The 14,968-nt window shown below is 47.3% G+C and overlaps 1 protein-coding gene across 1 annotated transcript; it reads left to right on the forward strand.

Moving 5' to 3' along the window:
• Positions 1-9,383: 9,383 nt before the first annotated feature.
• PROK1 (prokineticin 1) lies at positions 9,384-14,886 on the forward strand. Its single transcript, XM_074977686.1, has 3 exons — positions 9,384-9,455; positions 11,965-12,090; positions 14,767-14,886. The coding sequence occupies exons 1-3, from the start codon at positions 9,384-9,386 to the stop codon at positions 14,884-14,886; spliced, it is 318 nt and encodes a 105-aa protein (XP_074833787.1).
• Positions 14,887-14,968: the final 82 nt, after the last annotated feature.

Consider the following 14,968-nt stretch of genomic DNA (forward strand, 5'->3'; position numbering starts at 1 on the left):
ACCTTGCCTCTGAGGACACAAACTGCAAGGGGTACATCTCTATGGTGTTGCAGGGGCTGGTGGATCACAAGGGCCTTTTCACTGACATCAGTATGCGATGGGCAGGAAGGGTGCATGACACGTGCATCTTTAGGAACTCTGTTCTGTTTAGACAGCTGAAGAATGCAACTTTCTTCGCAGACCAGAAAATCACCATTGGCGGTGTGGAGATGCCAGTGGTGATCCTGCGTGATCCAGCTCACCCCTTGCTCCCATGGCTCGTGAAGCCATACACAGTTAGCCACAGTAAGGAGCACTTCAATTCCAGGCTGAACAAGAGCAGAATGGTTGTAGAACGTGCATTTGACTTTTTAAAAGCCAGGTTCAGAAGCCTCCTGACTCAGTTAGACCTCAGTGAAAGCAACATTCACATCGGGGTGGCCACCTGCTTTCTTTCTAATTCACGTGGGAGCAAGGGGGGGAACTTTCATGCCAGGCTGGAGGGCAGACAAAGCAATGCAAGTAGAAAGGATACCGTTTTTTGGGTTTTGTAAACTTCATTATTTTTATTCAGGGGACATCAAAGGAGTTCTTGGCAGGGGCTTTAGGGGTTGGTAAGCAAGGGCATTTTGCCGTCATGTGTGGGGGAATGTCAGCCTTCGACTCTCAGAAGCATTCCTGGGAGTGGAATGCAAGGCTGCCCCTGACCTTCCCCTAACCCCTGCATTCTGGGGCACCTAGGAGGCCAGATTAGGGAAAATGGGGAGGAGGGCATGTGGTTCAGGATGGAGCTGGAGTGGTACTCTGTGCTCCTGTACCAGGCACTGCGGGAGCTCTGTTTGTGGCTTCATCATCTACACTATCTTTTCCTGCGTCTCCAATTCATGCTTCTCGCCTCATGATCAGCTCTCCTTTCTTCCCAATTAGCCTGTCTCTCCTCCAGCCTGGGTCTCCTCCACACATTAACTGTACTTCTCCATGCCGGCAGCTTCCATCTAGTCTAGGCACATATCTTCCCACTTTTGTTTTCTCCCGAGAATCTGTACCAGTATCAACAGCTGATTGTGGGGAGGGTGGTGAGTGGTTGTCAAAGATCCCACTGTTGAGCACACGACAACAAAATGTCAGTGAAGGCCAGACATGAAGGAGATACATTTACTGTAGATAAGTTTAACAACACACAAAGGAATCTCGTCAATGAACCTCTGTGAATGACAATAGGGATGTATTCCATGCAAGGACAAATTTTGGTTTTTAAGCATCCTCTGTGCAAGCTTCCTGAGGAATCTCTACAGAGTAGCCACAGACTCTTTGGGGACAGTGGCTGGGTCACTCCCTAGGATCCCATGCAGCTGCTCATAGAAGTGACATGCTTTTGGCGATGATCCAGAATGTCCATTTGTTTCCTTTGCCTTCTGGCCGCCTGCCTGAGCTCCTTTGTTTTCATGCAGCACTTCTGGGCATCCCTGGTGTATCTTTTTCCTCCATGCCCTGTGAGATTTTGGTGTATATGTCTGCATTTCTTTTGCCTCTTCACAGTTTTCCCAGCACAGGTTCATCCCCCAACGAGGTCCTGGATCTGCTCCATGCTGGAGCTCGTTTGCGACCCTGGGAATTCATGGCCAGCTGTGCTGCTGAGGGTGCTACCTGCGCCACTCACCACGCTGGCCAAAGAGGAAATGAAACCACCCAAGATGGGTTCACATTTAAAGGTTGACGTGCTGAAATAGGTCAGCGCAAGGCTTAAGGAGAACACAAATACAGCTCATGCCATGTAAAAGTGCAAATCACTGCAGCGTGAGAAAGAAAGAGCCAGGCTGCCCAGGGGAAGGGGCTGGTAGGGGAGAGAGTAGCACAGTAGGTCATGATCCAAAGCTCACAGGATTTCCCTGCCCCTCTAAGGATGCATGGAAGGCTGTTTCCATGAGCACACAAGACTGGCTTCTCCAGTGACCTGATGCCTTGGAAGCTTCCCAGCTTCAAAGCTGCTGAGTTTCTTAGGAACTTCATGTCCGCTCATGAGGTTTTCCACAGGAGACTGCACCTAGCTCTGCTCTAGGAATCAGCTGGGGGAAGTTCCGTGCCCCGTGTGATACAGGAGGTCAGCCTGCATAGTCGCAAAGTCCATTCTGCCCTCAGAATCGAGGACCAGAAAATAGCTGAAGAAAACAAGATGACCAAAGAGGACTGGAAGACCCCAGCTGCATGACACAGATCCTCTCCGCCCCACAAAAATCCTTGAGGGGAGAAATCATTGGAGCTATTGATTTCAGATCATTCCCTGGTCCAGGCCTTTATTGCCTTGTTCCCTTTGTGATTTGCAGTAATTAGTTGGGGCTCACATGGCGTAGACCTTATTGAAGCACTAGGATGAATTAGAACAGCTGCCACTTCAAAGGAACAACTGGACTCCATGGCAGACAACGGCTAGGGTATTTTAGACTAATTAACTGTATAGACAGACCATTCAGCACCTCAGTGCTGGTCTCTTAGAACAGGAGTTCTGCTCTCAGTGGAAAAATCTGTCTGATCTGTACAGAGCAAGCTGCAGGGCTATGATTCTGCTTTACTCACTGTGTCCGGCCAACTGACTCTTCATTTCACAGCCTGGGCCAAGCTTTTCCAACAGTATCCACTGAGTTACCCCACAGAGGACTCGGGGCTCAATAATCTAGATTCACTGGTCCTCAGCTGCTTTGTATTCCTAACTGTCAGGGTGGTCAAACAGTGGAATAAATTGCCATGGGAGGTTGTGGAATCTCCATCGCTGGAGATATTTAAGACAGGTTAGATAGATGTCTGTCAGGGATGGTTTAGACAGTACTTGGTCCTGCCATTGGGGCAGGGGGCTGGACTCAATGGCCTCTCGAGGTCCCTTCCAGTCCTAGTGTTCTATAATTCTATGATTCTATGATACTCCTGCCAAGCCAAGCAGCCATAAATCTCGCTGAATTGCCCAGTTGAACTGGGATTACAGTAGGTTTGCAGCCAGAGCCTGCTGGTGCACCTAGCCCCATGAGGCATGTGAAATCAAAGTCCAGAAGATCACCCTTGACCAGGTCCGTCTTCTGGGCAATGAAGACATACCCTGAGACAGACAGCAAGGAGGTAGATCCTGATGAATTCTCCCTGCTTCCCCTGTCCAAAACCCAGCCCTCTCTCCCCTCCACAACAGGCTTAGCAGAGAGCCAGCTGCTGGTTATGCTACCACCCCAGCTGTGGCTTGCCCTGGTCTTGAGTGGCATCTCTGGGCGGGGGGGGGACCATTGGTTGGAGGAATCCTTGGGTGCCATCACCCCTGTGCTGTCCACAGGCTTGCCAGGCAAAGCAGAGAATACAGGGCAAGGAAGGCTGGAGGCCCGTCTCTGGGGCTCCACTGAATTCTGCAGCCTGGAGGTCAGAGCCTTGGCTGACATAAATCAGCATCAATGGTGTCATTGGAGCCAATCGAGAGATACTGCCAGGCGCCAGCTGAGGATCTCGGCCGAAGAGCCAGGATTTTACCCAGGAGACAGGCATGGAAGTGTTTTGCTGTCTGTAAAGTGCCATGCAAATTTATGGCTGACGATAAATACTTAATAAGAAGAACATTGGGCTAGCCCGCGGACAAGACAGACCTGCTGACTGCACTGGTGAGGTGAGGCGGCTGCCCTGGCAGATGAGTAAATAGCACCATAAAGCAAATGCTGCGAAGCTGACGAGAGACAGGCTGGTGGCTGATTAACAGCCAACCACGACCCCACAGGCCCTGGGGAGCAATACAGATGCCTGTAGGATTTATCACACATCTTGTCTGAGGTTAATAAAGCAATGGCCACAAGCATCTTTCTGGCAGACTGGAACCTTGGCCTCCCCCCTTTTAAATTGCAAGGTTAGAGGCTGGTCCATCATCTGTGGGTGAGGGATGTGTCTGCTGAGTTATGGTGTGGGAGGGGCTGAGGGTACATGGGCAGGTCATTAAGTGTGCAATAAGCAAAAGCACCCTACGAGAGCCAGGCACCCAACACCCACTCATTTCTTAGGGAGAACAGGGTACCTAAGTCCCAGAGGCACTTTTGAAGATAGCCAACTCAGGGCCCCTGGGAGGTGCTACAGCTCTGAATGGAGGAAGGAAAGGAAGAGGAAGAATAGATGTGTGTTAGGGGTGGGGGCACCACGTTCCCTGAGCTTGCAGAGAGATTCATTGTCCACCGTGCAGGCGAGGCAGAAAGAGGCGTCTGCATCACGGACACCTCATTTCGGAAGCTTAACAGGACTTTAACTGGTGCCTGGGCTTAGCACGTTGGCCTTCTGCACAGGAGGCACATTTTGCCTTGTCACATGCTTAGTGACAACTGCGCTGGGTATAAATGATCCCTCTGCCCCAGATTATTAGATAACCCCTCCCCCAGGCCTGTCTGCTTTAAGCAAACAGGGTAGGACCCAGACATCCCCCGCACGAGGGAGGGAACACATCCCACACATAAATAGACCTTCTCCAGGTGCATCAATCCCGTGGGTAAGCTCTGAGGGCGAGACTCACTCACCCACACCCTAGGTGTAAGCCCCTGACATTGGTTCATGGCCCAGGGATGAATTCCATCCAAGATCTAGTGTGCTCCACGTCCTTCTCTGTTTAGATCGTTTCGCTCTTCTGATTTCCCCCTTTGCTTTTGGAAAGGGACCTTCTCAGCACAGACCACCTCTGTATTAAAAAGCTCTTTCCCCTGTCACTTGGACTGACGGAACAGAAGGGATGCGCTTTTTTCTCTCTGCTGGCCTCTTTCGTTGTAATTCACTCCGAGTTAGACTAAAGCTAGTCAGTTTCAATTTAGAATCACAGAAGCATATTATTAGAAGGCAGCGCAAGGGTTGTCCAATCTAAGCCCCCGCTAAGATTCTGGATTTGTTTCTTTCCAGTCATTTCACCCCACACCTGAGCCCAGATAGGAGCCTGATGAAATCAAGGCAAAGACTCCAGTTTGCTTTGAGGGGCTTTAGATCAGGGCTTCCTGTGTTTCCATTTACTAGTGCAGTGCTTGTTTGTACTGTACCCCTAGCAGAGATGGGTCCTCATGAAGAAACAGGCCAGGGAGGGCTCAGAAGTGAGGTCCCTGAATTCAGCAACGTTTGGATTTGAAATCTGGTTTGGCGCCTGCATTTTTGTGGTTCAGCATCTCCAGTTAATAACATCAAAGATTTTCTCCTCAACTCCCCAGGTGCAAGCTGGGGAAGGCGGGGGGGATGGATTTGGGTCTTGCTGCCTTTGTGTAGCACATCGTCCTCATCTGTTTCCTACCCAGGCACTGTGGGTGCCGAAACAAACACACCCTCTTCCTAAAGCCCTGGGCTAAGACAGCAAAGCGGGGACAGTGTGGCACTGATCCAGAGGGAGGAGCAGGAAATAAGGGCCAAGTGGTGGTGATCGTGCTAAATGAGCACCTGTAAAGAGGAGCTCGTCTAGGTGAGGAAGGAGGGACTTAGATGATTGTTGTGGAACAGCGAGTTCTCTAGCAAGGTTGCCAATTCTGACGGAAGTGACCTGGGAGAGGTTTTTCCCTGCACAACATAATCTTAAAATATTCGACTCAGGGGAGCCGACAGCCTGGCTGGGCCCCTGGACGGGGGTGGGGGCGGGGATGCTGGGGAGGTTCCGGGTTGCTGGAAAGCGTGGGGCCTCTGACAGCAGGGGCGGGGCCAGCATGGCCCAGCCTGCAGCATGGAACCTCCTTCCCCCACGGCACCTAGCGATGTCTGGAGAGCGCCATGCCCATGAGCCCTGGGCCCTTTTCAATCACTGGGCCCTGGGGCAGGTGCCCCTCAGCCCCTCCTCCCTGCTGGTGTGCCTGATATGATTAAAATCCCTGGGAGACTCCAGATACATCCTGGAGGGTTGTCAACCCCAGCCCACAACCTGCAGGGTCACTGCAGCCATGAGCTGCTTATCTGCCAACGTAAGATGCTCCAGTGGGCTGGGCTCCCTACCAGGCAGTTCAAGGTGCAGGGCCGGGTATCAGTGGTGATTCTGCTCACCCCTGCCTGTGCAAAGCTGGACGAACTCCATGGAGGTCTGTACAGAGCAGCTGAAAGGAAGGAATTTGCAGGGCACGAGGACAGAGAACTATGGGTTTGCTCAGACCCCAGGACAATGCTCCGTAGTCTTGAGCACCAGCTACCTGCACCTGTTCTGGTAATTAACTGCTTACCTGCATGAGGACGGAGCGCTCTTGTGACAAAAGCCACTCGACTGGGCCCAGTACAAAGCCAATGTAAGGTCAGGATCAAAGACCTGAAACATACTTAGAAGGACCCACCCTATTAAAGCATTATATATCCAACATAAGACCCAGGTACTCAGTCTTATTGACTGGATCACACTATACCATGGTCATGAAATAGTCAATGCCTGGCACTTTGAGTTGCCATCCTGCCTTGCACAGCTTTCTGCTCACGTTCCCCAAACAACCCTTATGAGTCTTCTCTGTCTCAGCTTACCTGTAGCTGGAAGTCCATGAGCAAGGGAAGAACTCCACCAGTACATACAGGAGCAGCACAGAAACGAGATGCACAACCTCAAGTAGCTCAGGGACTCCAGACTGCGCCTGGGAACAGGCAACACTGCTTATTACAAAGTTTCTGTCAACCTCCTTAGTAATATTTATTTATATTTCTTTTTGGTGGAAATCAGGCTGAGATCTGGGGATGAGGGGAAGGTTTTACCTTTCTAAGAGCTCCTGACATGTCAAAATCCAGTCCCAGCCCAAGTCAGGACAAGTCATCTGCTCTAGAAAGTCAAATCATGAAAAATTTTATGAGCTGAGAATCAAAACCAGAACTGCGTTCGGGTCAGATAAAATGCTTTTTTTTTGGTTCTTTTCAAAGGGTATTTTGATTTTGATGCTAATTTTTAAAAAAAAAATTAAAAAACTTTTTTAAAGTCAGAATTAAGTAAACATTTGAAATGAAAAGTCACTTCAGGCTGGGCAATAAAACTTCGTTTAGAAACTCTTTTGTGATCAAGAGAGTCATCCAAACCGACCTTTTCCCGTGAACGGTTTTGCTTTTGAGACTCTGCATTTTCCAGCGGGTGGGAGAACATGGTCAGAAAATTTCCAGGCAGCTCTAACAGCACCTCACTGTGCTAGACATTTTACATGCCCCTATTTAGAGGCAATCCCTCGTCCCAAAAAGCTTACATCTGGGGACTACCTGTTTTGTGTTCGTACAGTGCCTTGCACAATGAGAGACTAGGGCTCCTGCGTGCTATGATAAAAATAATTAGAATAGATAAGACAGACTGAAGTAGCATTAGCCCCATTATCCCCCACTGAGGCTCAGGGAGGTTAAATGACATGCCCAGGGCTACACAGGAAGTCAGTGGCAAAATCAGAACTCAAACTCACATCCCCTACAGCTCAGGCCAGTGCCCAAACCTCAAAACCACCCTTCCTCTCAGAAAACATAGTGTTGCCCACTGAGGCCTGCCTCAGTTTTCCCTAAAGCCAGCAAACGTGCATCCCCATTTCAGTCTGGATGATTTCTTCTATCTACAGCAGAAAGCAGGTGGCAGAGAGAAAGAAGGTGCTTGAGGGCTTGTTAAAAATCATGGTCCATTTTAGGAGAGAACTGAATGCCGCAGACCGAGCTGCACAGAGCATTAGCTTGCACAGACATCACCCAAGCCTTGTTTGTGAACGTGCATGGATATAATTCTTGACAGACTTGGGAGATTGAATCATCCAGCAGTGATTGCTGTCCTGCCTCTGACCCAACTAATGCGTCAGTCTATGACATGAGCTACAGAATTGTTCCAACGTAGATGCGATGAATAAACCCAGCTGAACCTTGACCTGCACTGCGGAACATTTCCAGCAAGTTATTATGCTCAATGAGGCCAATAGGTCTCCAAGCATATTCAGGGGTATTCCCACCTTACAGGTCTGGTGCCACAGTTTAATTTTCCAAAAAGTTTTTGAACTATTCCTTCCAAACCTATTGGTGCTGCTTCCACCTTTTCTCTTTCTCACTGACAATTTGCTGGGAAGGATAAGAATTTGTGCTGGCGGAGGGCCAGTAAGATGTCAATGTCACCATACACAAATATTTTTTCTGTCAACCCTGATCGAAATTTACAGTGTCATTGAGGGCTGGTTACTTTGTATAGTTTGATATGTGATGTTGTCAATGTGCGTTTGAATAGTTAGAAAGCTTTAACTTTTCGAATCTCAGTCTGTACTGTCATTAACTAGTTGTCTGACCCCTGCATAATTTCTTGCAACTGCATTAAACTGGTAACATTTGAGAAAAAAACTGGCTTTATTGCTTAAAATGACAGATCAATTAACACAGCTTGGTTACAGTGCCCGACACAGACAAAAACACCTCTGGACTCCTGCTCCAAAGCCCAGTGAAATCACTGAAAATACTCACTGACTAATGGCATCTGGCTTCTAGGTCCCTCTTATGAGGGAAGACAGCTCTTGCAGACAGGGAATTTCAAAAGGGAGCCTAAGGGAGCTAACAACCTAACTCTCAACGGGATTTGAGCTTGGTATGCTCGTGTGCTCTTTGGGGGCTTTGATTTCACATGTCCTGAATGCCCCAAAACTTCAACGACTTCACTAAATGTGAGAGGAGCACAGCCCCTGCAGAAAGAAACCCCAGCCTGCAGCTGGCAGATGCTGTCAGTCATAGGCAGTGTTCCCTGTAATTTTTTCCATCCACGTACAGAATAAATTTTATGTGCACCAAAGCAGGTGTAGATGCACACCACCATAGAAACCCCCAAATGTCAGCCTTGGTAGTATATATACCTCTTAGTTCGAGCTTAAAAGAAAGGGCAGAAGCACAGAATATTTTCAAATCTACATTAGGAGAGTTACATACTCTATTCATATGCAATATAATTACACTTACAATTCTCTCTCACTGTGTCTTCTTGCACACATGCCAAACACAGGCATCACAAATACCAACACATTGTGCCTCCAGCACTAGCATTTTTGTGGCGAGAAATATGCTGAATTTTTGTCTTTATTTTTGCAAAAAGTTGCAAATCCTTACTTTTATTCTAACACAAACTTGTTATGACTATAGAAGGACACTTCAAAACAAATTCAGACGTATTTACAAACTGGATAATTTATTAGGGTAAAATAATCGTCATTGTCTCATTCTAGGCTTTTTTTTCCTTACATCAATAGATGCAGGTCTCATCTGCCTATTCTGAGCTCATCAGAAAAAAAATATCACATCAGCGAAGGAGATTGAAGGGGCTGAGATGTTATATACAGAGCCAGGCAAGGGAGGGTGCTCTCAGATCTCATCAGGAGGATAGAAAGGAGAAGGACAACGAGGACTTCAGATATCACACGGTTATCGTGACACACCAGAGACAGAAGAGTTTCTTTACTTTCCTAGTCACCATGAAAACAGCCGTCCAGATCTTGTGCTTCTTCCTTTTAATAACTTTCTACAAATGTGCAGTCATCACAGGGGTAAGTCTGACTTCCTTCCCTTGCTAATGCGACACCTGAACATGTCTGAGACCTTGTATTCCTTCTGACATGTGGGGGATACAAAGAGTCCGTAAGATCAGAGAAGATAATTGCATTTTCTGGCAGTGAAACTATTTATTTTCTGTATTTCAGAAAAGAATTTACCCCTGAAAGCGCGAAGAAGAATAATTAAAGGCAAAAATGTATATTGGGTTTATATGGATACTGAGTTCAAAACATGTATATTAAATTATTAATATTAATTGTATTAATTTGATTAATTAATGTTAATGAATACAAATAACTATTAATTCATTTATCAATATATTAATAATTATAATGAAACATCATCATGTGTGTATTAACAGCTGACATTTTGATTCCAACATCTCAGTGATGAAAAATAACCAATACAAGATCCAAGAGAAATGTTTGTATCATTTTAATTTTCTGTTCCTGATGGAAACTCTTAACTTTGAACTAAATCAGCATTCCTCCAGCAGAGCTTGCTGCTCAGTAAATTCAAAAGTGACATGGATTATAAACAAAAGTGAAACAGACTTGACTCTGTCCTCTGCATTTGAGCAGAAAAGACAGAAAAAACGGAATAGAATAAATAGGGGAAAGTGCATTACGACTTTTATATTTGTTTGGGTTCTGTCAGGGTTTATTAGTAACACAAATAATTGTTTTAATTATGCATGGTTGTTTCGGCTGGTATCTAATTAAATTTTTCCAAAGTGATATGAAGCTGGCTAAATGACATAAGAATTCACTATTTGTTACGAGTTAAACTGAATGCTAAACTCTTATTCACGGATCATCTTTTACATATGCTATCAACTCCGAATCCACAGAGAGAAAAATATGCAGATAAAAATGAGGCTGGGGAACCATAGGCTCTTGTTCGTAACACACCATGCCGTAATCTGATGTTTGAGTCAAAGGGAGGACGGAAGAAATGTTAAAAAGTTTTCAAGTGGTAAAAAATGTCAAATTCTAATATGAACACATTACAACGGTCAGGATGTGTTAATAGACACCCTGGTACTGCCCCATGTGCACTTCGGGGGCTTTGATCTCACAAACATTAAGCACCCTGAATCTTCACTGATGTCACCAGGGCCGTGTCTATACTAGCCCCCTGCTTTCCAAGGGGGCATATTAATGAGGGATTTTGGCAGATGCTAATGAGGTGCTGACATGAATATGCCACGCCTCATTAGCATAAAGGCAGCAGCGATTCGAAAGTGCTGCTTTTGAAATGCACGTCGCCTGTGCAGCCAGGAGCCTTTTGAAAGGACCCCCTGATTTCGAAAGCCCCTTCTTCCCATTTGGGCAGCAAAAATAAAGAGGGGACCAGAGCACATGACTGACGAGGAGGGGCTGAGGGACTTAGGCTATTTAGTCTATTGAAGAGATGAGTGAGGAGGGATTTGATAGCAGCCTTCAGCTACCTGAAAGGGGATTACAAAGAGGATGGAGAGAGCTGTTCTCAGTGGTGGCAGATGGCAGAACGAGCAGACCCCAAGCAGAAGTCTTATTGTTCTAGGCATTATGCAGATAACACAAAGACAGTCTCTGCCCCAAGCAGCTCACACTCCACACCCTGCGATCACAGCCTAGACAAGACTGGACGATCAATGGACCATTTTGTAGTATAGTCTGCATATGATTTGTATTAACGTCAATAAACCCATAGTCTTTCAAAGGGACATTCTCATGGTGCTTAGCTCTGACACTATCAGCAGCAATGGCCTCAAGCTGTGGTGGGGAAGGTCTAGGTTGGAGAGTAGAAAAAGAGCTAGGTCCCCAGGAGGGTGGTGAAGCACTGGAATGCGTTACCTAGGGAGGTGGCAGAATCTCCACCCTCGAGGTTCTTAAGCCCTGGCTGAAATGAGTTAGTTGAGATTGGTCCTGCAGGGGGCTGGAAGCAGTGACCTCCCGAGATCTCTTCCAACCTTATGACTCTGTGAAATAAAAATGCCCGGTCAGGGCACTTTTCAAATCAAATCCATAACTGGACCCCTACTTTCCAAAGGTAAAGTCGGTGAAGATTGTAAAAGGAAAAGAACCTTTAGCACGTCTTCGAATGTTGGGGCCTAGACCCATGACCTTCTGTTACCTGTTGCCTGTTCCCAGCTTTCATATTTTGACTGCCACATTTAAATTTAACCCATTTCTCTAGCTCACCTTCTCTATTGCAACTCCTGAACTGCAACAGGAGCACGAGGCTCTCCCCTCCCTGTTGGCATCTGAGTCCTGAATGTGGCACAAGAACCCATGGAAAACCCTTGTAGCCAGAATCTGGCTGCTGCTCTTATCACAAGCCCTCATGGATCTAACCTGAGGTGTGTGGCTTTAGAAGTCTGTTGTCCAGATGAAGAACTGACACCTGTCTTTGCAGCACATGACCATCCAACTCAGCTATTTAGCAGCCAGCCCGGGACAGGGATTTTCCCCTGCACACACAAAAGTCTCACTGGTGTTTGTTTTGCCTCCCCATTAGGCATGTGAGAGAGATCTGCAGTGTGGAGCTGGGACGTGCTGTGCCATCAGCCTGTGGCTTCGAGGGCTCAGAATGTGCACGCCTCTGGGACAGGCAGGAGATGAATGCCACCCGTTCAGTCACAAGGTACGGCCCAGAAGCCTTAACCCTTTCACAGCTTAGTCTCAGGGATAGCTCAGGCTGATCTCTTTCAATAGTGCTGCAACTATATTTTCTAGATCAGCTTCTCTCTGGAATGGGTGAGTTCAATTTTTTTTTAAATGGCACATCCCTTTAGTTTAGGAAATTCTGTAATCATTATCACCAGGTCCTGTACAATATGCTCATGTCACACACAAAGAACTCTCTTGCTGGAAGGATACAACAAAACACTACTTTATTTCTCAGAATTCAGACCGATAAACATAGAAGAACCCAAGAACAGAGAGAAAAAAAACAGGCTGCTCCCTAAAAACAGAGCAGCACAATTGATCACAGTTTACACCACAATGACTCTGCAGAGTGACTGATTGCAGGCTTTCCTGCAAAGCCCCCTAGTCTCCATACACCAAGCAAGCTCAGGAAACGAAAGCCCGGCACACCAAGCCTACAAGCAAGACCAGGAAACTCTTTAAAATTTAAAGTGGCAGCTTACAATTTTTACAGGTGTCAATACAATGTGCTGTTAATCTGTGAATGAGTACTACGCGGGGCAGGCACTGGTCTGGGACCCAGGCAGTCTGAGCTCTGTTCACAACTCAGAGACTCCCTGCATGCCTCAGTTTCCTCATATGTGCACCAGGACACAGAGACTTACCAAACATACAGAGCTGAATAGAGAATCCAGGAATCCCGAGCCCCAGCCTTTCATCCCAGCACCAACAGTATTTCCAGCCCGAAGCGCCAACCACAGTCTCCTAGCATCAGTCTCACAAAGCTGCCCCCTGGTAACTGCTGACCTATGGTCGAAGTCTATTCACGGCTGAACTAGTCCAGTCTCGTATTCAATGCGGTTCAATCTGTGCAACCAGGTTATTTAAAGACAGAAGCTTTTGTCACTTGAGGTTGACTTCTAAATACTCCACAAAGCAAACCAGAAGCCAGGAGAACGACAGAAGTTGCAAAACTCTTTGGCTTTGGCCAGCACACAAAACAAAAATGTGAGGATAACCCTGTACTGGCAGCTGGCTGCGATTCCATTTGCCATGAGCATTTAGCACTAGTTAGTTAGGGTGACCATATTTCCCTATGCCAAATGTAGGACACCTGGTAAAATTGCTCGGCCTTCAGCAAGTTCAGTGGAAATCAAACAGATCTATGCGATACAAACATTCAGACTAACATTGCTTACTGAGCACCCATTAAAAAGACATATGATATTTTTATAACTAGTAGGTAAAAAAGTTAAAAATATGTATATTTACCTGAACTGAAGTTCACCAGAAGTTTATAATGGAGAATGCTACGTGGTCAGTTTCTAATGCAAAAGCTTTGCTCTCGTCTTGCAATGAGGAGTATATAACATTACAAAGTCAACATTTTCCAACTGTAACCATGCACATGCCACGGGGAGCTGGGAATGGGGCTGTAGCCCCGCAGGTATGGCTCCCAGCTGCCCCACACCACAGGGAGCAGGGAACAGGATTGTAGCCCTGCCCTGAAGGAGGGACTCTCCAGCTGCAGAAGATGGCTGCCGCACAGGAGGTTCCCTGGCTCTATGGGCAGCTGCCCTGCAGCACAGCAGGGATGGGGCTGTCTCTACATGGGGTTCTTCCTGGCTGGAGGAGCAGCTGCCCCATAGAGGGGCACCAGGTCCCCTTAAAATCTTAAACAAGGAACAAGTGGGGGACACACACTATCCCACTCCCCCACCCCAGCGTACCCTGCCTTACCCTATGGCAGGATCCCAAGCACCCTCTCCTGCTGTTGCCTGCACAGGTGGCCAGTCAGTACTCGCTGCGTGTGGTCTCCAGCCAGCACCTGGTACCTGCAACTGCAGCTTCCTGACTTGGGGGAAGGGCAGGTCAGCAGCGGGCATACATACAGGACAATTCACCCTTTGGTTAAAATAAGTCAAGACGCCTTCCTGATGCTTGAGATACCGGGCTGTCCTGGCAAGAACAGGACAGCTGTCACCCTAGCCCTAGCTGCTAAGGCTTTTGAGGGACGCTACCACTAACTACTCAGGTACTGATCTTGCAGGAGGGAGTAAATAACCCAATGCTTTCTGCCCCAGATCAGCCTGCAGGTGACGGGGAAGACTAAGGTTCAACAAACTTTACTAAAACCACTGAAAAGGGGAAAGAAGGTCAATTCTGAAGGTTTAAATTACATGGGGGTTGTTCTGAAAAGCCAGGAGAGGTTTAATGTCACAAAGGAGAGATGGCATGTGGGGAGGGGCTAGAGGTAGGGGTTAGAAGAAGGACCAATGGGGGCAGTGGAAAGGAGGAAGCAGCACAGACTTTGGAGAATCTGGTCCTTTCCGCTTTAGCTCTTCTAACCTAGAATCTCGTGGTGATTCCTCCTTGTCAGCCAAGGCAGGTAACAGCCGAATGACTGCTGCTGGCACTCAGGGGATACGTTATCCCAATAATTTAGTTAGCTCTGGTCAGCCCTTTTCATTACCAAGTGTCTCCATGTGCTGTGTAAGTCTCCCTGAGAGGGAGTGATTACCCCCTTGTTAAGGCCAGGGGACATAGAACTCCTGTGGGAAAATAGGGAGGCGTCCCTTTCACCCAGCTAAGGATTCTCCTAGCATCTCTCTATGCTTGAAGTTCTGACATTCCTTGCAATGTCTTTTGTTTCTTACATTTTTGGCTGAAGGTCCCTTTCCTCGGAAAACGCCTACACCACACCTGTCCGTGTTTGCCAAACTTTATATGCTCCAGGTTCATTGATGGCCGATTCCGGTGTTCAGTGGACTTCAAGAACATAGACTTTTAGGAAATAGGACAGAGCTTCAGAGATCTTCCCGACTGGAGGACCAGGCAGCGCTGCTCCCTGAAATGAGCATCACTCGACACCT

Source organism: Carettochelys insculpta, chromosome 26, assembly GCF_033958435.1.
Source record: "Carettochelys insculpta isolate YL-2023 chromosome 26, ASM3395843v1, whole genome shotgun sequence".
Taxonomy (NCBI): domain Eukaryota; kingdom Metazoa; phylum Chordata; order Testudines; family Carettochelyidae; genus Carettochelys; species Carettochelys insculpta.